Genomic DNA, 23792 nt, shown 5'->3' with positions numbered 1-23792 from the left:
AGAACAATGCTGGTAGTTTTTTTGTTGTTTGTTTGCTTTTTTTTTTTTTTAATAGATTTTTATTAATTTGAATCAATAAACAACAAGCATTAAAAGGAACAAATAGGGAAAACAGATATTATCAATAGACTTCAATATTGGTTTGTCCTCCATACAATTGATAATTAATACACTAGATAACACTAAAGGTTTCTGCATCTTTAGACCCTTAGGGTTTTATATAAAGATAAAATGTAAATCAATTATATAGTTCAATGATCTATTTTGATGCAACAGTCTAGTTTATGTATTATGAAAAGAAGAAGAAAAGAAAAAAAGGGGGTAGAGCGGAAGAGAAGGGGGGATAGAGGGAAATAGAAGAGGGGGGGGGGGAAGAATATTAGTGCCACCCAGCGTCTTCGGTTCAACGATATAAGGCATTACCTACAAAACAGAAATCTTTATCCACTTTCTGTCTAAATTTGTTTAGCTCCATAATTCAACAGAGCTGACCCCCCAATTCTTATTATATAGTCCCCTAAAACTCTATTAGGGGGCTATATTGAAATTCTATATGATTTGCAGGAACATCACTAATTTGACCTGCGAATACAACTCTGTATATCTTCTCATAGAATCCAACTCTCCCATATAGCTAATTCCTCATCTCTATTGTCTAGAATGTGTTTGTTTTTAAAGAAAAACTGTACATATTTGTTAATCTATACATCCAAATCTTGGAACATATAAGGGAAAACATATAGAAATTACATTCATAACCATTTGTGTTAACAGATTTTGCAATTTTACAATTCAAATCATAGCAAGGATGTTAAGTATACTTCCAATTTTTATAAAAATTATAAATTACAGTGTAATATTTACCTTTATACAAAAAGAGAGAAAGAGAAGAACATTTTCTTTTTCTTCTCCTGTCTCGCCACAATGTTGTAACTTTTAATGGAAATGGTTGTTTTTGTTTTTACAATTTCTTTGTCACTTTTACAATGGGATCAATATTATTTGCTTTGAAAATAAATATCAGACAGTTGTGTGCTAAAACATAATTTATACTTACCTGATAAATTATTTTCTTTCCTGGCATGGAGAGTCCACGAATCCATTCAATTACTAGTGGGAATTCAACTCCTGACCTCCAGGTGGAGGCAAAGAACACACCAGCAAAGCTTCATGTATCCTCCCACTACAATCCCCGGTCATTCAGCCAAGGAATTATGGAAAGAGAAGAAGACACAAAGGGTATAGAGGTGCCTGAGGTTTAGAAAATGACAAAAAATCCATCTTAAAATAAGGGCGGGTTGTGGACTCTCCATGCCAGGAAAGAAAAGAATTTATCAGGTAAGTATAAATTATGTTTTCTTTCCAATGGCATGGAGAATCCATGAATCCATTCAATTACTAGTGGGAACCAATACTAAAGCTAGAGTCCACAGAATGGAAGGGAGGGATACACAAGACAGGCTAACCTAAACAGAAGGCACCGCTGCTTGAAGAACTTTCCTCCAAAAAGAAGCCTCAGCTGAGGCAAAAACATAAAATTTGGAAAATTTGGAAAAAGTATGCATATGACCAAGTGGCCGCCTTGCAAATCTGTTTCATAAAAGCATTATTTTTAACGGCCCAAGAGGAAGTGACAGCCCTAGTGGAGTGAGACGTAATTTTCTCTGGAGGCTGCTGTCCAGCTGTCTCATAAGCCAATTGAATAACACTTCTCAACCAGAAAGAGAGAGTAGAAGACGTGGCCTTCTGACCCCTCCATTTACCAGAAAAGACAACAAAAAGAGCAGAAGATTGACGAAAATCCTTCGTAGCCTGTAAATAGAAATTCAAAGCATGCACAACATCTAGATTGTGCAACAACCTCTCCTCCTTAGAGGAAGGATTAGCACAAAATGAAGGAACAGTTTCTTGGTTAGTATTGCGTTCCGAAACCACTTTAGGTAAAAATCCTAAATTAGTACGGAGAACCGCCTTATCCGCATGAAGAATAATATAAGGAGAATCACACCGTAGAGCCGAGAGCTCTAAAACTCTACGGGCAGAGGAAATTACCAGTAGAAACCAAAACCTTCCAGGACAATAACTTAATATCAACAGAATGCATATGCTCAAATGGAGCCTGCTGTAGAACTTTAAGAACCAGATTAAGACTCTGAGGAGGAGCAATTTGAACCAAACACAGGCCTGATTCTAACCAAAGCCGGGACAAAAGATTGAACATCTGGCAAATTGCTAGACACTTCTGCAGAAGAATCGACAGAGCTGAAATCTGACCCTTTAGGGTACTGACTGATAAACCCTTCTCTAGGCCCTCCTGAAGAAAGGACAGAATACGGGGAATTCTCACCTGACTCCAACAAAAAACCCTAGAACCACACCAATGAAGGTATTTACGCCATACCTTATAATAAATCTTGCGAGTAACAGGCTTATGAGCCTGAATCATAGTCGCAATAACCTTCCCAGAAAAACCTCATCTGGACAAGACTAAGCGTTAAATCTTCAATCAGTCAACTTCAGAGAGACTAAGTTCAGATGGAGAAAGGGACCCTGAAGAAGAAGATCCTTCCTCAGAGGCAATATCCACGGGGGAAATGATGACATCTTCACTAGGTCCGCAAACCAAGTTCTGCGAGGCCACGCTAGAGCTATGAGAATCAAAGAAGCCTGCTCCTGTTTGATACGAGCTACCACCCGAGGAAGGAGGGCAACCGGAGGAAACAGATAAATTAGACCAAATTCCCATAGCACTGCCAGGACGTCTACCAGAGATGCTTAAGGATCTCTTGATCTTGCTCCATATTTTGGAAATGTGGCATTTAGACGAGATGCCATCAGATCCAGTTCAGGAACTCCCCATTTGAGGGTTAACATCAAGAAAACTTCCAGATGGAGAGCCCATTCCCCTGGATGAAACGTCTGCCTGCTTAGATAATCTGCTTCACAGTTGTCCACCCCTGGGATATGAATGGCAGAGAGATGACCACTGAAGAATGCGAGTTACCTCCTTCATAGCTAACAAGCTCTGAGTTCCTCCCTGGTGGTTGATATACGCCACCAAAATTATGTTGTCCGATTGAAATCGAATTAACCGGACTAAACCCAGTTAAGGCCAAGCTGTTAGAGCATTGAGAATTGCTCTCAGTTCTAGGATATTTATAGGGAGGGCATACTCCTCCTGAGTCCAAAGTCCCTGAGCTCTTAGGGACCCCCAAACTGCTCCCCAGCCTAACAGGCTGGCATACGTGGTCACAATCTCCCAAAAAGGTATCAGGAAACAAGTGCCCTGAGACAAATGATCTTGGGAAATCCACCAAGACAGAGAAATCCTTGTAAGAGAGTCTAAAACTATCCTCATAGAGAGATCCGAATGGTCTCCATTCCACCGATTGAGCATACATAACTGTATTGGTCTCAGATGGAAGCGAGCAAACGGAATAATGTCCATGGAGGACTAAAGAGAATGACAGGCCTCCAGAAGCTTGATTCTTCTGACCTTCATCAAAAAAATCTTCACAGATACTGAGTCTATGATTGTCCCCAGAAAACATACCCTGGTACTTGGCATTAAGGAACTTTTCTCTAGATTCACCTTCCACCCGTGAGAGCAGAGAATAGCTAGCAGAGAATCTGTATGGGATCTTGCTAACTGAAAAGATGGGGCCTGGAACAAGATATCGTCCAGGTAAGGAGCCACCGCAATCTCTAGAGATCTGGCCATAGCCAAAAAAACCTCTAGAAGCTTCAAAAAGATTTGATGAGCAGTGGCGAGACTGAAAGGCAGGGCTACAAATTGGAAATGAAGATCCAAAAAAGCGAACGTCAGAAACTTGAAATGTTCCCTGTGAATAGGCACATGAAGATATGCATCCTTTAGGTCTATGGTGGTCATAAACTGACACTCCTGAACTAGAGGAAGAATGGAAGGAATAGTTTCCATTTTGAAGGACGGGACCTTGAGAAACTTGTTAAGAGACTTGAGGTCTAGAATGGGTCGAAAAGTTCCCTCCTTTTTGGGAACCACATAAAGATTTGAATAAAAACCCTGACCCTGTTCTGCTAGAGGAACTGGGATAATCACTCCTAGAGAGGACAAATCCCTTATGCCATTTAAGAAGCCCTCTCTCTTTACCTGGTTTACAGATAATCTTGATAATAGGAATCTGTCCCTGGGGGGACAAGACTTGAATCCTATCCTGTATCCCTGGGAGACTACATCCACTGCCCAAGGATCTGGAACATTGTGAATCCAAGCTTGCTGAAAGAAGGAAAGCCTGTCCCCTACCTGATCCAGAATTGGATCAGGGGCGGCCCCTTCATGCTGACTTAGCATCAGCGGAAGGCTTTCTGGATTGCTTACCCCTGTTCCAGGGCTTGCTAGCTCTCCAAGAAGTCTTGGTTTGCTCAGATTTAGCAGACGAGGAAGATCTCTGTCCCTTGAAGTTACGAAAGGAACGAAAATGATAAGTCTGATGACCCTTGAGTCTATTCTTCTTATCCTGTGGTAAAAAAACCTCCCTTTCACCAGTAACCGTGGAAATGATCTCTGCCAGACCAAGACCAAATAAAGTCTTATGCTTAAAAGGTAGAGACAGAAGCTTGGATTTAGAAGTCACATCCGCAGACCAAGACTTTAACCAAAGGGCTCTGCGGGCTAGTATTGCAAAACTGGAAATCTTGACTCCCAGCCTAACAACTTGCATACTGGCATCGCAAATAAAAGTATTAGCCAGCTTTAGAGCCTTGATCCTATCCTGGATCTCCTCTATAGTAGTCTCCTCTGAAATTAAATCAGACAATGAGTCACACCAATAAGAGGCTGCACCAGCAACTGTCGCAATACTAGCAACTGGTTGCCACTGCAAACCCTGATGAAGAAACGTCTTTCTTAATTAACCTTCCAGTTTCTTATCCATAGGGTCTTTAAAAGAGGAACTATCCTCAAGAGGAATAGTAGTTCTCTTGGCTAAGGTAGATATAGCGCCCTCTACTCTAGGAACAGTGCACCACAGATCTCGCACTGAATCAGCCACAGGAAACATCTTTTTAAACACAGGAGACAGGTTAAAAGGAACACCCGACTTCTCCCATTCCTGAGATATAATGTCAGACATGCGATCTGGAACAGGAAAAACCTCCACAGATTTAGATTTGACATCAAAAACTCTATTCAGTTTATTAGCCTTCTTAGGAGCCTCTGCAACTGTTTAAGAGTCATCTAAAGTAGTTAAATCCTCCTTCAAAAGTAAGCACAGTTTAAATCTAAAATTAGCCTCCTCAGAATCTATTGCACTAGGAACTGCAGATTCTGAATCAGAGCTCTCGCCCTAAGAAGCTGCAGAGGAATGATCCTCGCTAGATAACTGAGAAAGACTAACCAAATCAGCCTTGGCTGAATCAGAACCCATAGAAATGTTCTTAGATTTCCTCTTCCTTTTACCAGAACTAGGTAAAGCATTTAGGGCTGCAGAAACTGCAGAAGTCAACTGTGCAGCAAAATCTTTAGGCAAACAAACACTCCCAAAAACTGAGAGGAACCGCAGAGCACTGCATGTGAATCTGTCAAAGACTGGGACATGTTAGAGGAAGACTGAGACAACCCCTGAACAGCATTATCCTGAGAAAAAGAAGGCTCAGATAAGGAATCCTTAAATAATAAAATCTTATTAAGGCAAGGGGAACAAAATTGCACAGGAGGTATAACCTGGGTATCTGCACAATAAAGACATTTATCAAATGACAGAGAAAGCTTGGGATCTGCATCCATAGTAAATAAAATAGCCCTTTATTTCCCTTATACTCTAATTTCAATATAAAAAAATAGAATAAAATTTTAATCATAGATAAATAATTATTTAAACCGGCACCTCTACACCCTAGCCATGCTGGAGAGACTCACCTAACCTGTAACCAGGAATCCAATTCACACCAGCAGAAAAATCCTGTTCAAACTGCAGATCCTAGAAAGCTGCAAACATCAGAGAGAAGCGACAGGCAGGAAAAACGATCTAATGCTAGAAAATCTGGTCTGTCTCCTTGAAAATCCGGCTTCTATACAGCCGACTAGAAACAAACTGTTCAGCACTCAGGAAGTAACAGAGCGGTCACATGATCACAAATTCAAAAGTAAGGTGTGGTCCAACAACTTTCTTAAAGAGATATTATCCAAACTAAATAAAAGGAAAACTTGCGCAAACAAATCCCCATAGCCAAAAGCAAAGCCTTCACATGACAGAACAGTGGTCTGAACTGCTGCCCAATAAATCCCCAACCTTAACAAGTGATATTCAGTCCCATAAGGATCCACCTCTTTCTCTTAAGTATCCTTTTTTTTTAACAAGGAACCCCTAAGTGCTGCATCCTTCTAACCTAGAAGGTAAAAGCACTTACCTGTGGATCGCTGTAGGGCAGGTACAGCAAACAGGTGTGACAGAATCCTCACTGACATAGACCTGTAGATAAAGAAAACACAGAGAAACCAACCCTGGCTTTCTATATAGGGGTAGCAAAAATAGTGGAAGGTAAGCAAAGACCACCTTGCCGTCTTCCAACTGCTAAAAGCCACCATTACTCTTACTAAAGAGAATAACATGGACACAGCATAACCCCAATCCTTGCAGGGAAAAGTACCCATTAGACAGGGCCGGATTGGGAATTAAAAGCAGCCCTGGAAAATTTGGGGGCCAGCCCTATTTTCCATTGACTCAGTATAATGCGCCTTCCCCATTTTTCTCAAAGGAGATTACTGGGATACTCCTTCCCCCAATATTTATTTTTAGAATTATATTATATTATTTGGTATTTAAAAAAAAGTGCCAGATTATTGTTTTATAGGCAACCTGCAACCCAATTACATCCATTAATCACCCCTTTAAATTATTGCTTTCCAGCCCCAGCTGCTGCAGCCCACCGGGAAATCTCCTGGTATCCTGGTAGGCCAATCCGGCCTTGCCATTAAAGGATTAACAACTTGATTTCTTCTGACACCTTCTTCGCACATCACGTACAATGTTACACAGGCAAAGAATGACTGGGGATTGTTGGTAGTGAGAGGATACTTGAAGCTTTGCTGGGGTGTTCTTTGGCTTCACCTGGAGGCAAGGAGTTGAATACCCACTAGTAATTGAATGGATTTGTGGACTCTCCATGCCATTGGAAAGAAATGTAAATCTCACTTTAAAATTCACTTTAAAGGGACAGTAAACACCTTGTAATTAAAAGACATTTCTGTTGTGATACTATAAAATAGCATATTAGCCAAGTCTTAATTGGCTTTAACTGATGACAACTGTAAATAAAGGCATTTTTTTAATTAACTTTATGACCTTGGCCAGCCTGGTAGATGGAGATTGGCTATTGAAAAATAATTGTAGAAAAAAAGTTGTTAATTTGTAGAGATCTGCATTGAGTACTGAATGCGGAAGTAGAAGGCTATTTTCGGTATTCAGCTCTTTTCGGAGCCAAATATCCTCTTGTGCAAGTGAAACACAATAAGATCTGTGGAAAACCATTGTGTAACTTGCACAATAGGATATTTGGCTCCGAAAAGAGCTGAATTCCGAAAATAGCCCCCTACTTCCGCATTTGGCAGTCAACGAAACTGCTCAATGCAGATCTCTACAAATTAACAACTTTTTTTCTACAATTATTTTTCAATAGCCAATCTCCATCTACCAGGCTGGCCAAGGTCATAAAGTTAATTAAAAAAATGCATTTATTTACAGTTGTCATCAGTTAAAGCCAATTAGGGACAGATATGTATCAGAGTTAGCTTTGAGAAGCCAGTAGGTGCATTTCATGTTCTGAGTATTAGAAATTGCTCAATTTTCAGAGCTAAATTACATTAAAAGGGTGCAAAATAAATAATTTAAATATATTGCAAAGTTGTTTCATTATGCATAGCTAAACATTTTATATAAAAATATCAACAGTGTTTACTGCCCCTTTAAGCCATTTTATCATTTTTATCACTTTAGTCCTTGATAAAATTACTTTCTTTAAATGTTTGAGGTTCCGCAGTAGCCCACACTCCATATATCTAACTAGTACAGAATATAGATGTCATTTTTAATTGCTAAAGTGAAAAAAAAGATTTTAGATCTATAATGCAGAGATGACATTTTGAGATTAATTCAGTTATTAGTAGCCCATTAAAGTTTTTAACTTGTTTAATAAATTACAGGGATTTTGCCTTTCAATAATTTTCTGACTTCAAATGAAAGAAAGGGGACAATTATAAAAAGAACATTATTTCTGATTACTAGAACAGGCAATTAATTATGTAGACTTAAAGGGACACTGAATCCAATTTTTTTCTTTCGTGATTCAGATAGAGCATGACATTTTAAGCAACTTTCTAATTTACTCCTATTATCAAATTTTCTTAATTTGAAATGCAAGAATGTAAGTTTAGATGCCGGACCATTTTTGATGAACAACCTGGGTTGTCCTTGCTGATTGGTGGATACATTCATCCACCAATAAAAAAGTGCTGTCCTGAACCAAAAAAATCTTAGATGTCTTCTTTTTCAAATAAAGATAGCAAGAGAACAAAGAAAAATTGATAATAAGAGTAAATTAGAAAGTTGCTTAAAATTGCATGCTCTATCTGAATCATGAAAGAAAAAAATTGGGTTCAGTGTCCCTTTAATGATACGGAGATGCCTTTTCATTGTTATGTAATAAAAATTAAGTTATTCATAAGTATTTATGTAACAGTTCTGTATAAATACAGTGTTTCTAGAGCAATGATTTTCAAACCTGTTCTCAGGCCTCCCCAACAGGCCAGATTTTTAGGATTACCTTGTGTGAGAGCAGGTAAAATAACTATGTTTACTAATCAGCTGGTTATTTCACCTGTACTTCAGTTCATGTATCCTCAAAATCTGGCCTGTTAGGGAGTCTAGAGTAATCTATAAATATGTGTTCAAGCATGCCCAGTCAATGCAAAATGTAAGCTAATTTGATATGAGCATTGACTTTACATACTTTGTTATGTATAAAAGGAACTTATATACCTCTAGTTCACTGTTGTGCTTATTGTTGATATTAACAGCTGGAAAAAAAGGTTTCAATTGTTAACATCAGGTAAAGAAATCATCAAGGCCTCTAGTTATCAAGTTCCGTAAGGAGCTTGATGGCCCCTGTTTCTGGCGAGTCTTCAGACATGATACGATCAGCAGATCAGGTCCGACAGACATCGCTGAATGCGGAGAGCAATACGCTCTCCACATTCAGCATTGCACCAGCAACTCTTGTGAACTGCTGGTGTAACGCCGCCCCTGCAGATTTGCGGCCAATCGGGCGCTAGCAGGGGGTGTCAACCCGATCGTATTCGATCAGGTTGATTTCACACAATCTCTGTCCGCCTCCTCAGGCGGACAGGTTATGGAGCAGGTTATGGAGCCGGAAACACGGTCCTTGATAAATGGCTTGATAAATGGGCCCCAAAGTCCACTTTTAGTACTTTAGAAAGGTTTTCCTTAAAAAAAAAAAAAAAAAATTGGCTTATGGTCTAGTCAAACCTCTTCCTTCTTGTGGAGAGGTAGTATGCTTCTTCAATTATTTCATATATTGTATTTGATATTTTATGGGAATTGTCAGTTTATTTATAATTATGTAAACCTTATATTTAAGTTGCCACATATTTTTTTATTTCAAAAAAGCTTGATTTAATTCCTGGTTCTAGTCATCTTCAAGAGTTCATGAACAAAAGTCTGATATAACATAAGTCCCATTGCACAAAACCCTCATAAGACAAAAGCACTATATTAGACATTTTCTCTAGGACACAAATTTTTAAATATTTCTTTTTATTATTTTACATACTTAATAAGACCAAATATTAAAGACTATTATTATTATTATTCTTTATTTATAAAGCTCCAACAGATTCCGCAGCGCTGTCCATGGGTACAAGGATAACAGTACAATGGAGAAACAATACGATAAAAGACAACATTTTACAAACAAATACAGGGGGAATTGAGGGCCCTATTCCTGTTGGAACTTACAATCTATTTAATGAAATTTAAAGGAACATGAAACCAAAAATGTTTATTTTGTAATTCATATAGAACATAAAGGGCCAGGTTACGAGTGTAGCGCAAACATTTGCACTCAAGCGGTATGGGGTTTGTCACGGTTGTTTGTGCTCGTTGGGCTTACTGCTGGTGTTACGAATTGAAAGTAAACTCGATCGCTTGAGAGCAATCACAATTTACGCTAGAATGATTACCGTGTCCTCAGAGCACTGGTTAACTGTTTTGCGAAACAAAAAAGTATCACAAAACACATCAAAAATACAGAGCAAAGAATAGTTACATTCATAACACAATCTAATAAAAATTATAAAAAAAATAAAAATATTTCACACTAGAGTTATAACGGCTCAAAGATATGAGGGCTTAGGTGTTAGAAAAAAAAAAGCAGGCAAAGGGCTTTAACATTGAGATACATACATATACATGTCTAAATATGTGTGTGTGTGTGTGTGTGTGTGTATATATATATACTGTGTGTGTCTATATATGTGTACATATGTATTTATATGTGTATATATGTATTTACAGACATATATACACTAGTGATGTCGCAAACCTAAAATTTTGCGTTCGCGAACGGCGAACGCGAACTTCCGCAACTGTTCGCGAACGGGCGAACCGCCATAGACTTCAATAGGCAGGCGAATTTTAAAACCCACAGGGACTCTTTCTGGCCACAATAGTGATGGAAAAGTTGTTTCAAGGGGACTAACACCTGGACTGTGGCATGCCGGAGGGGGATCCATGGCAAAACTCCCATGGAAAATTACATAGTTGATGCAGAGTCTGGTTTTAATCCATAAAGGGCATAAATCACCTAACATTCCTAAATTGTTTGGAATAAAGTGCTTTAAAACATCAGGTATGATGTTGTATCGATCAGGTAGTGTAAGGGTTACGCCCGCTTCACAGTGACAGACCAAACTCCCCGTTTAAAGGGACAGTGTACACCAGAATTGTTATTTTTTTAAAAGATAGATAATCCCTTTATTACCCATTTCCCAGTTTTGCATAACTAACACATTTATAATAATATACTTTTAACCTCTGTGATTATCTTGTATCTAAGCCTCTGCAAACTGCCCCTTTTTTCAGTTCTTTTGACAGACTTGCAGTCTAGCCAATCAGTGCCTGCTCCCAGATAACTTCTCGTGCACGAGCACAGTGTTATCTATATGAAATACGTGAACTAACACCCTCTAATGGTGAAAAACTGTTAAAATGCAATCTGAAAGAGGTGGGCTTCAAGGTCTAAGAAATTAGCATATGAACCTCCTAGGTTAAGCTTTCAACTAAGAATACCAAGAGAACAAAGCAAAATCGGTGATAAAAGTAAATTGGAAAATTGTTTAAAATTCATGCTCTATCTGAATCATGAAAGTTTATTTTGGCCTAGACTGTCCCTTTAACGCACTGCAAATAACCGCAAACAGTCCATTTGCACAACCGCAAACTCCCCATTTTTTTAAATCTACACTACTGTTACACCAGATAGGAGTTGCACTGGGGTGACACTGTGCCCTGGCAGGCAGGCACTGAAACGCACACGTGTGAAGGAAACTGACTGCTATTATTTAACACAGTCAAAAAAGTGTTTTTTTTTTAAATCTACACTACTGTTACACCAGATATGAGTTGCACTGGGGTGACACTGTGCCCTGGCAGGCAGGCACTGAAACGCACACGTGGGAAGGAAACTGACTGCTATTATTTAACACAGTCAAAAAAGTTTTTTTTTTTTTTAAATATACACTACTGTTTCACCAGATATGAGTTGCACTGGGGTGACACTGTGCCCTGGCAGGCAGGCACTGAAACGCACACGTGTGAAGGAAACTGACTGCTATTATTTAACACAGTCAAATAAGTGTTGTTTTTTTTAAATATACTGTTACACCAGATATGAGTGGTGGCACTGGGCAAGTGGGCACAGTATACGCTGTGAGCCTGACACACACGCTGGCAGGCAACTGCAATTAGATTACACATGAAAAAAAAAAAAAAGCAGACTGATGTTCTAGCCCTAAAAAGGGCTTTTTGGGGTGCTGTCCTTACAGCAGAGATCAGATGAGTCCTTCAGGACTGTAGTGGACACTGAATACACTAGCCTAGCTATCGATTTCCCTATTAAATCAGCAGCAGCTACACTGTCCCTCCTCTCACTAAGAATGCAGCTTCCAAATGAATCTAAAATGGATGCTGTCCAGGAGGTAGGAGGGTCTGGGAGGGAGGGTCTGCTGCTGATTGGCTGAAATGTGTCTTCTGACTGTGAGGTACAGGGTCAAAGTATTACTCAATGATGACGAATAGGGGGCGGATCGAACATCGCATATGTTCGCCCGCCGCGGCGAACGCGAACAAGCTATGTTCACCGGGAACTATTCGCCGGCGAACTATTCGCGACATCACTAATATACACATATAAACACATAAATACATATGTATATATATAATGAAGTGCATTGCGGCCCTTTGTAGTTAAGAAGATGAAAACATGTAAAAGCATATTTATGCGATATTCATTTATCAATAAAGGTTTTAACTATGTATTTACTGTAAATATTTGATATTCCAATGTTCTGCACATGGCAGAATATGTTCTAAGTATTTATAAATAGATATTCCTATATATATATATCTGTATATATCTATACCTATATATAATCATGTGTGTGTATGTATATATATATATATATATATATATATATATATATATTATATATATATATATATATATATATATGTATAAATATATATTGTACCAAAAAAAATCAGCTATAGAAAGATTTATTTATGAATAAATAAAACGTATCCTGTTATGTGAAGAACACTGCAATGTGAAATATTCATATTTTCATACTGTATCAGGCTAGCACACATAAGAATATGCAATCAGGTTTGCACAAGAGTAGGGTGTTAGTTTTTTCCACTTTTTTGCTCCATTGACTTATATGTGGGAATACGTGAACACGCACGCAATATTCTAACTTTGGCTTTGTGCTCTCGTCAGGCTAGCATGAGAACGAAACGGTTTACTTTCAACTCATAATATGAGCGCAACCCGACGAGCATAAAAAGCTTACTTCTAGCACAGTTAAAACTCAAGTGAGAGAGTTAAATATGCTCCACTTGTAATTTTGCCCATAATTTTAAACAACTTTCCAATGTACTTCTGTTATCTAATTTGCTTAGCTCTCTTGGTATCCTTTGATGAAAATTATACCTAGGTAGGCTCAGGAGAAGCGATGCATAACTGAGAGCTAGTTGCTGATAGATGGCTGCACATATATAACTGTTGCAATTGTCTCACACAATGGGGCCGATTTATTAACAGTCGGACGTACATGATCTGCTGTAGCTGATCATGTCCGCCCGACATCGCTGAATGCCGACAGCGTATGCTGTCGGCATTTAACATTGCACAAGCAGTTCTGGTCAAATGCTTGTGCAATGCTGCCCCCTGTAGATTTGTGGCCAATCGGCCGCTAGCAGGGGTGTCAATCAGATTGATGTCCGCAGCCTTAGAGGAGGCGTACGAGTTAAGGAGCAGCGGTTTTAAGTCCTGTTATCTCCTGTTTCCGGCGAGCCTGAAGGCTTGTGCGGAAACAGGGGCATTCAGGACAATTCGGCCCTTAAAGGGACATAAAACCCTAATCTTTTCTTTCATGATTCAGATAGAGCATAGAATTTTAAACAACTTTCCAGTTTACTTCTGTTATCAAATTTTCTTTGTTTTCTTGTTATTAAATATTCAAGGAATGTCTATAACTGTTATTTGTATTTTGTAACTTATCTCCCCATTTTCATCAGTTACATGGAAGTAATTAATGTTAGTACTTTAGTACTATTTTCTTATAGTGATCAAGTAGAAGCTTGTCTTTTTTGAGTGCTCAGTACTTTCCCACCTGGGTGCTAAGCTGATTGGAAAGGTTAGGCGATTAGCTTTCCAACGGTGGGTCTTGGGGGTCTGTAGCTGCTTAGATGTCTGAGATACAGGCTTCTAAGCAGCATGCCCCCTTTCCCTATACTTATTGTGATTTTTTTATAAAGTTGTGCGGTGATGTCATCACGTCATTGCACGTGACATCTCCGCACAAAACGTGAAGCCCCGGTCGCCGATGTAGGAGTGGGTGGGAGCATCTAGATCTTCCTCAAGGGAGAGTGCTAGCGACAGCTCAGAGCCGTCGTTAGCACTCAAGGAGTTAAAATATGTTTATATTTTACTTTAAGTTACAATTTTTGCAAGGTCAAACTGTTGTAATCTAAGTAAACAAAGCAGCAGCATAATTATAATGGTGTCCTAATGCACCCCTACAATATCTTTGCTCTCATAATAAGCAAAATGGCAGCTGATTGCAGTGACGTGTGGTGAGGTCAGAGACTGGTGAGGCAGTTGCTATGATATGCCCAAACAAGCCCATATATGAACCCAATAGATGTAGATTAAATATACAAATAATTTAACAGGTTGCACAAGGGCAATTAGCATTATTTACAACACAGAGGAATGAACAAGAGAAAAAGTTGACAGTACCTCAGCACTCAAAGAATTGCTGCTATAAGAGAACAACAAAAATATCTGTGATCTGGTCAAGGCCAGACACTGGATATAAAATAAAACATAACTTTTACTTATATGCTGATAAAATGGTAATGTGTACCACATAGAATATATGTAATGACAAACATTTAAAACTTAGAGTAAAAGTAATATGTACTGTTTGTGTGAGACTCGAAGGATCAATTATAGACAGGGATAAGTTGTCTCCACATAGCCCAGCTCAGAACTAGCAAAAATGCACGGCGTTGTCTGTGCGTGTGAGACCGCTATTTGAGAATTTATGGGATTATATATTTGTCATTAATTGTCAGGCTTTTGCCGTTCCATTATTGAGTCTTATACCACTTAGTTCAGCTCTGACTTTTTAGTGCCAGTATTGCATAGCACAGTATAATTGTTGTTGGGGTCAATCCCCTTTTTGTAGATAGCTTCACTGCAATCCGTGCATTTTTGCTAGTTCTGAGCTGGGCTATGTGGAGACAACTTCTCCCTGTCTATAATCAGCCCCCCTGCAATAAAATGATGCCCACAGCCATATATAATGCCCCCAGCCCACCTGCAATAAATGATTCCCCCAGCTCCCCCTGCAATAAAATGATGCCCCCAGCCATAAATGATGCCCCCAGTCCCCCTGCAAAAAATGATTCCTTAAGCCCTCCTGCAATAAAAGGATGCCCCCAGCCATAAATTATGCCCCAGTCCCCCTGCAATAAATGATGCCCCCAGCCCCCCTGTAACAAGTTATGCCCCCAGCCCCCAGCAATAAATGATTCTCCCAGCCCCCCTGCAATAAAACGATGCCCCCAGACATAAATGATGCCCCCTGCAATAAAATGATGCCCCCAGCCCTGCTGCAATAAAATGATGCTCCCAGCCCCCCTGTAATAAATTAAGCCCCAGCAATAAATGAATCCCCCAGCCTACCTGCAATAAAATGATGCCCCCAGTCCCCCTGCAATAAATGATTCCCCCAGCCCCCTTGCAATAAAATGATGCCCCCAGCCATAAATTATGCCCCCAGCCCCACTGCAATAAATGATGCCCCCAGCTCTGCTGCAATAAAATGAAGCTCCCAGCCCCCTGTAATAAATTATGCCCCAGGCCTCAGCAATAAATGATTCCCCCAGCCCCCCTGCAATGAAATGATGCACCCAGCCATAAATGATGCCCCCAGCCCCCTGCAATAAATGATGCCCCCAGCCCCCCTGCAATAGAATGATGCTCCCAGCCCCCCTGTAATAAATGATGCCCCTAGCCCTCCTGGTCATATCCCGCCCGCCGCACCAGTCCCACCCACTGACTGAAGTCACTCACTGTCAGAGACTGGGACCGCTGATTGACTGAGGGGGCAGGCAGGACTCCCGAGGCTGCTATAGACCAGCCTCTATAGGGAGCGGTATGGGCCGCGAAGAGGAGACATTAAAGCTTATTCGCCACTGGGTGGCACTCTAGCGGCCCATACGAACAAATACAATCATATTGCGCAACGGAAGGGCTCACAGCCTCTACCTACTTTTGCAATGTGTATGTATTTGAGAATACATTTTTGGACACGCAAAATTATTCAGAATAGGATAGCTGTGTGGGTGGCGGGGGGTGGGTGGTCACCAATAACTACAATTTTTTTTTTTTTTTTTTTTTTTATCATTAAAATGTATTAAATGGTTTAATTACACACATAGGACAGGTGAGGCGCTGCCTAACCTGCCTCCTATGACAGCACGTCACTGGCTGATTGGCTGTATTACTCCAAACCTACAATGAAAACATGAGAGGGGCAGAGACAATCTTGCGAAAGTAGTAAGTTCAATTAAAATAAATGCAACATTTTAACATACAACTTTTTTTTTCTTTCAAAATGCCTTTAGTTGTTCCCTAAAATGAATTACAAGTTAGTTAATCACTTCCATGTCCCTTTAGTTCCAAGTACAATATGGTAATTAAATGGACTTGAACATTTATTTCATGATTCAGATAGAGCATGGGATTTTAAACACATTTCCAATTTGCTTCTATTATCAAATTTGCTTAATTCTCTTGGTATCCTTAGTTGAAAAGCATACCCAGGTAGGCAATGCATTACTGGGAGCTAGCTGGCTGCAGATAAATGCCTCTTTTAATTTTTTTAACAGATGTATTCAGCTAGCTCCCAGTAGTGTATAGCTGTTCCTTCAACAAAGGATACCAAGTGAATGAAGCACATTTTATAATAGAAGATCATTAGAAAGTTGTTTAAATTGAATCATAAACAAATTGGATTTCATGTTCTTTAGTATTGTGAACAAAGTTAAAACTTTTTTTATAAACATGAATCTTAAAGGGACATGCAATCCATTATTTTTCTTTCAGGGTTCAGATAGAGCATACCATTTGAAACAATTTTCCAATTCAATTTTCAAATTTTCTTTATTCTATTAATATCCTTTGTTGAAGCCAAAGACAAGAAGCATTTGTGTGCAACCACCAATCACCAGCTAGCTCCCAGTAATACATAGTTGCACTTGAGCCTACCTAGGTATGATCTTCAACAAAGGATACTAAGAGAATGAAGCAAATTACATAGTCAAAGTAATTTGGAAAGTTGTTTAAAATGACATGCTCTATCTGAATCACGAAAGAAACATTTTGGGTTTCATGTCCCTTTAAACTTACTTTTCTCCGCTGATCTTACTTAATAAATTAATCATTTTTGTAGACACCATTTCACATACCTCTGAAGATGAAGTTTGAATTTCTCAAGCAGTAATACCACACATTAAATTGTACTCTGAATTATTAAACACCTAACTGGTTACATCTCCAAATTGCTTTCGTAATGCATATAACTAAAATGCCTACTTGAGTAAAATGTACTCAAAATACCTAGTCATTTAAAATGCATTATTCATACTGGTCAAGTAAATGTACTGAATTACAAGTGTTACAGCTGAATGGTATAACATTCAGAAATGCAAAACAGCAGAAGTTAATGTTTTCTATAATACCATTCTCTGAATTCTGGGTCACATGTATTATAGATATAGAAGAAAAAAATTGAGCAGCCATAATAATTCCATTCCTTTATTTCTCCAATATGTGAAAAGCAATTTCATTACAGAAAATATTACCTAACAGGCTTACAATTTAACAGAACTTCAGCAGACTTGATTTTATTTTGCTTTTATACACGGTTTGCGCAATTACCAATGAACTATGTATTTCTCTTTTTTTTTTTTTTCCAAACGCAATTTAGGTATATACTTCAGTCCAGATGCTGAGAAACTGCAATATTACAAAGACTATATTGAAAACCTGCCCTTGACCGATGACCCAGAAATCTTTGGAATGCATGAAAATGCCAATTTAGCTTTCCAGGTTTGTGAGTTTATATACGCTTGCTGTATTTAAATTGTGCAAGACACAAATTTGCTACATTGCTTCAAGGGAAAAAAAACCCAGATTTAATCATAATAGTCTGTTAAACACAGATAATAGGCAGTAGCTTCTGTTGTATATCTAACCACTCTTAAAATATTTCACTGCTAATGTGCAGATTTTCATTATTGTGTTAGTTTAGTTTAGTATTGTGGAGGTTTTTATTATCAATCCAAATTCATTTGCACAGCAGGATACATTAATTTGCTCAAAGGGATTTTACATATCAAAATTACTTGGCTTTATTTAGAAGCTTACCTACATTTACTGAACCTGCACACCTCGTCTCCTCTTGAATTTTGGTTTGGATAATATTTATTACAAACCAATCTAGCTGCCTCTATATCTAAATGATGTACTAAAGGGCAAATTGATCAAATTGCATTCACTGCTTTTGGAACATTGTGGTGCTCATTCAGGGCGATTAGCAGGTTCTGCTTTTTGCTAAATTGGTTGATCGGGCTCAGTGGTTGGAATTGCACAAGAGAGCTTTTTTGCAATCTTTAATATTTTCTACAAGAGATGCTGCATTGCAAATGAGATTTCAGGTGAACAGGTTCTCTGCTTGAGGACTTGTTCATCTACAGTTTGATAAATGTCCCTGTTATCTATCTGGTTGCTTCAGGGTGAACTCCTGCAATGAACTGCTCTGTTTCTGACAGAACTGGTTACCTCCCTATATAATGTCTCAGATCATGAGATGTTAGTTTGGAGTCCTAAATTATGAGATTTTAGATTGGATATAATGGTTTAGGTCTGTTAGATTTTAATTGAGAGAGGAATTCCATATCATAAGATTTTAGTTTGGAGATGATGATTTAAGACTCAGATTATGAGATCATTAGATTCTTGTTAGGAGATAATGCTTTAAAGGGGCATGAAACCCCAAAATGTTATTTTATGATTTAGGTAGAACATACAATTTTAAACAACTTTCCAGTTAACTTCTATTATCAAATTTGCTTCATTCTCTTGGTATCTTTTGTTGAAGGAGCAGCAATGCACTACTGGTTTCTAACTGAACACATGAGTGAGCCAATGACAATCAGTAAATATATGCAGCCACCAATCAGCAGCTTGAACCTAGGTTCTTTGCTGCTCCTGAGCTTTTCTAGATAAACCTTTCAGCAAAGGATAACAATAGAAGGAAGCAAATTAAATAATAGAAGTAATTATGACTTCACTGTCTTCTATTTCATATTATGATATTACAAAGGTTATGATTTAAGGGGACATTAAACCGCTGGGTACAACTCCAGTAGCAGTGTTACTACTCACCATGCTAGTTTTTCTCCTCCTGTACCTGCAGCTCTCTTTAACCCCTTCGCTACTGCGAATTCCAGAGAAAAACTTGCCCAAAATACAGGAGACTTTTTCGCATTTTTGCTATCACTCTATTTAAACAGAAATAGAGCCTTGTTTTTTTGTTTTTATTTACGTGTCAAAACTATATCTTTTTTTAAGTACACAACCCAAGGTATTGAATGAGGCCTATTTTGGTATATTTCATGCCACCATTTAACCACAAAATGCGATCATAAAAAAAAAAAAAATGTTTTCTCAAACTTTGGGTTTCTCACTGAAAACTATTTACATACTGCTTCTGCAATTATGACAGAACTGATAGTAAATGCTTCTCTGAGATTCATAATTAGCAGACATTATGGCTTTGCCATTGTTTTTTGATAATTAGAAGGCTGCTAATTGCAGCTACGCACCACACTTCTGAAATTCTCAGCAGTGAAGGGGTTAATTAGTTAGTTAGTAAAGGTAATAGTATTGCAACATAAGGAGTAGCTTCCCACTTGACACCTCCCACCTCTCTGATCTCTCCCAAACAGCCCCCCCCCACATTCTTTACCACCATCTTAGTTACTAGTAGACAGTTTGCTACTATTTTTTAGTTAATTTATTTTATTTATTTTCTAATTTCTGCAGTTTAGGATCCACCCCTGGCACCCTACTCTCCCTGATCCCTCCCACATAGCTCTGTAGCCCCCCCCCCCACACACACAATGGTCTCCGCCACCTTAGGTACTGGCAGCTGTCTGCCAGTATCTAGTTTATGGCTATTTATTTCATTTTTTGCATTGCTTTATTTATTTCTGTAGGTGTCCTCCCACCCTCTCTTACATCCCCCCTTTCCTTAGTGTAGCATCCCCTCACTCTCACCCGTCTCCCATCTTCCCTCCCACACCGCCAGCCTGCACCAACGCAATCTGCCTTCATATGGTAACAGAGCACTGATTGTGCTCCATATATGGCAGATGCTGGAAGCCCACAAGCAGAATGTTTTGTTTTTCACTTGATAACGAGACTACTTGGGCTTCCAATATGTCGGGCATAAACCTACGTTACACAGTAAAATGGGCTGTGTACCGCATGACGTAGATCTATATCTGAATGGCGCCAGGGGTTAAGGCCATTTTCTTATTTTAACCCATTACAGAATCCATTTGGTAAATTCTCTGGATTTTATACTGGGCACCCACATCTTGTAGCTCTCTGATTGTTACATCCTGTGATAGGAGAAGCATCTGCTTTTCGATAGCTGTACCTGTCACTTCAATTTGGCTCACATATTAGAAGTGTTACATTTTTGCAGTTTGTTTGCACAGTTTAGAAGTTACATAACAAATATAATCTCCAAGATGGTGGCGCCCAGTGTGAGAGCTGCAGGTACGGAAGGAAAAATAATAACATGGTGAGTAGTAACCATTCTATTGTAGTTGTACTCAGCGGTTTAATGTCCCTTTAAGTTCCAAATCATGAGACATTAAGGGGTAGATTTATGAAGCAGCGTATGCTGCTGATTACATGCGAGCTTTCTGGTTTGCCAGAAACATCAGTTAAGAAGCAGCAGTCGTAAGGCCGCTGCTCCTTAACTTGTCCGCCACCTCTGAGGTGGCGGACTGAAATCATCCCAATCCGATATGATCAGGATTATTGACACCCCCGGCTAGCGGCTAATTTCATTAAAAATACTTGTGCAATATTAAATGCATACAGCGTATGCTGTCGGCATTTAGTAATGTCAGACGGACATGATCCACTACAGCGGATCATGTCCACCCAACATTTAATAAATCTACCCCTTAGCCCAGAATTAGTATTCAAAATACTTTACTCCTTAGAATAATAGAAATACATTATTGCACAAAAACTTTATATCCTGCAAGATGGACCATTTAATGAATGTAATATATATATATATATATATATATATATATACAGGGAGTGCAGAATTATTAGGCAAGTTGTATTTTTGAGGATTCATTTTATTATTGAACAACAACCATGTTCTCAATGAACCCAAAAAACTCATTAATATCAAAGCTGAATATTTTTGGAAGTAGTTTTTAGTTTGTTTTTAGTTTTAGCTATTTTAGGGGGATATCTGTGTGTGCAGGTGACTATTACTGTGCATAATTATTAGGCAACTTAACAAAAAACAAATATATACCCATTTCAATTATTTATTTTTACCAGTGAAACCAATATAACATCTCAACATTCACAAATATACATTTCTGACATTCAAAAACAAAACAAAAACAAATCAGTGACCAATATAGCCACCTTTCTTTGCAAGGACACTCAAAAGCCTGCCATCCATGGATTCTGTCAGTGTTTTGATCTGTTCACCATCAACATTGCGTGCAGCAGCAACCACAGCCTCCCAGACACTGTTCAGAGAGGTGTACTGTTTTCCCTCCTTGTAAATCTCACATTTGATGATGGACCACAGGTTCTCAATGGGGTTCAGATCAGGTGACCAAGGAGGCCATGTCATTAGATTTTCTTCTTTTATACCCTTTCTTGCCAGCCACGCTGTGGAGTACTTGGACGCGTGTGATGGAGCATTGTCCTGCATGAAAATCATGTTTTTCTTGAAGGATGCAGACTTCTTCCTGTACCACTGCTTGAAGAAGGTGTCTTCCAGAAACTGGCAGTAGGACTGGGAGTTGAGCTTGACTCCATCCTCAACCCGAAAAGACCCCACAAGCTCATCTGTGATGATACCAGCCCAAACCAGTACTCCACCTCCACCTTGCTGGCGTCTGAGTCGGACTGGAGCTCTCTGCCCTTTACCAATCCAGCCACGGGCCCATCCATCTGGCCCATCAAGACTCACTCTCATTTCATCAGTCCATAAAACCTTAGAAAAATCAGTCTTGAGATATTTCTTGGCCCAGTCTTGACGTTTCAGCTTGTGTGTCTTGTTCAGTGGTGGTCGTCTTTCAGCCTTTCTTACCTTGGCCATGTCTCTGAGTATTGCACACCTTGTGCTTTTGGGCACTCCAGTGATGTTGCAGCTCTGAAATATGGCCAAACTGGTGGCAAGTGGCATCTTGGCAGCTGCACGCTTGACTTTTCTCAGTTCATGGGCAGTTATTTTGCGCCTTGGTTTTTCCACACGCTTCTTGCGACCCTGTTGACTATTTTGAATGAAACGCTTGATTGTTCGATGATCACGCTTCAGAAGCTTTGCAATTTTAAGAGTGCTGCATCCCTCTGCAAGATATCTCACTATTTTTTACTTTTCTGAGCCTGTCAAGTCCTTCTTTTGACCCATTTTGCCAAAGGAAAGGAAGTTGCCTAATAATTATGCACACCTGATATAGGGTGTTGATGTCATTAGACCACACCCCTTCTCATTACAGAGATGCACATCACCTAATATGCTTAATTGGTAGTAGGCTTTCGAGCCTATACAGCTTGGAGTAAGACAACATGCATAAAGAGGATGATGTGGTCAAAATACTCATTTGCCTAATAATTCTGCACTCCCTGTATATATATATATATATCCTTCCATAAGGCAGAGAGAGTCCACAACTTAATTTCTTACTGTTGGGAAATACAACACCTGGCCACCAGGAGGAGGCAAATACACCCCAGCCAAAGGCTTCAATATTCCCAGCGGACTTTACCGCGCAGTTACAATCGGCGGTGTCTGTGGCCCTGAGTTCCTTACCTCGCTCTAACAAACGCAAGAGAAAGGTTAACCATAGTTCTCCTGACCTAGAGTCATCTAAATATTTGTCGGATTTAGCTACTATATCCAGGCTATCAGAGGATGAGTTATCCTCTGTGACTTTAGAGTTTCTAAACCTCCTTCAGCAGAGGAACCCTCCTTTTAGATTTAAAATTGAGCATCTGCGTTTTTTATTAAAGGAGGTTCTGTCTACGCTAGAGGTTCCAGAGGCTACACTCCCTGAGAAACCTAAGATCCCTAAATTAGACAGGGTTTATGAAGATAGGAAGGTCCCTCTGACTGTTCCTGTGCCAGTTAAGATGGCGATCATTATTAGTAACGAATGGGAAAGAGTAGGAACTTCTTTTTCCCCCTCATCTACTTTAAATAAATTATTCCAGGTCCCTGACTTTTTATTAGATTTGTGGGGCTCCATCCCTAAGGTGGATGGCACTATCTCTACGCTGGCTAAGCATACTACTATCCCTTTGGAGGATAGTTCTTCTTTTAGAGAGCCTATGGATAAGAGAATGGAAACTTTTCTGAGGAAGATGTTTCAACATACAGGGTTTTTATTTCAACTGGCGGCAGCTGTAGCCGCGGTTGCTTGAGCAGCTACCTATTGGTGTGACACTTTGTCAGAGCTCATTGAGGTGGAGACTCCCCTTGTGGATATTCAAAATAGAATTAAAGCACTGAGAATTGCTATCTCTTTCATCTATGACGCGAATATGCAGATTATTCGCATAAATGCAAAGTCTTGGTCTGCGGATATGACTTCTAAATCCAGTCTCCT

At 39.2% G+C, this 23792-nt stretch overlaps 1 protein-coding gene across 1 annotated transcript in view; it reads left to right on the top strand.

The window, feature by feature from the left end:
* The window catches only part of DNAH6 (dynein axonemal heavy chain 6), a 482313-nt gene that overhangs the window by 415968 nt on the left and 42553 nt on the right, over positions 1-23792 (top strand). The window contains exon 69 of the mRNA XM_053703293.1: positions 17837-17958. Coding sequence (XP_053559268.1) covers positions 17837-17958 — 122 coding nt within the window. The remainder of the gene's footprint in view (positions 1-17836; positions 17959-23792) is intronic.

Source organism: Bombina bombina, chromosome 2, assembly GCF_027579735.1.
Source record: "Bombina bombina isolate aBomBom1 chromosome 2, aBomBom1.pri, whole genome shotgun sequence".
Lineage (NCBI taxonomy): Eukaryota > Metazoa > Chordata > Amphibia > Anura > Bombinatoridae > Bombina > Bombina bombina.
This window is presented reverse-complemented; position numbering and strand designations above follow the sequence as displayed.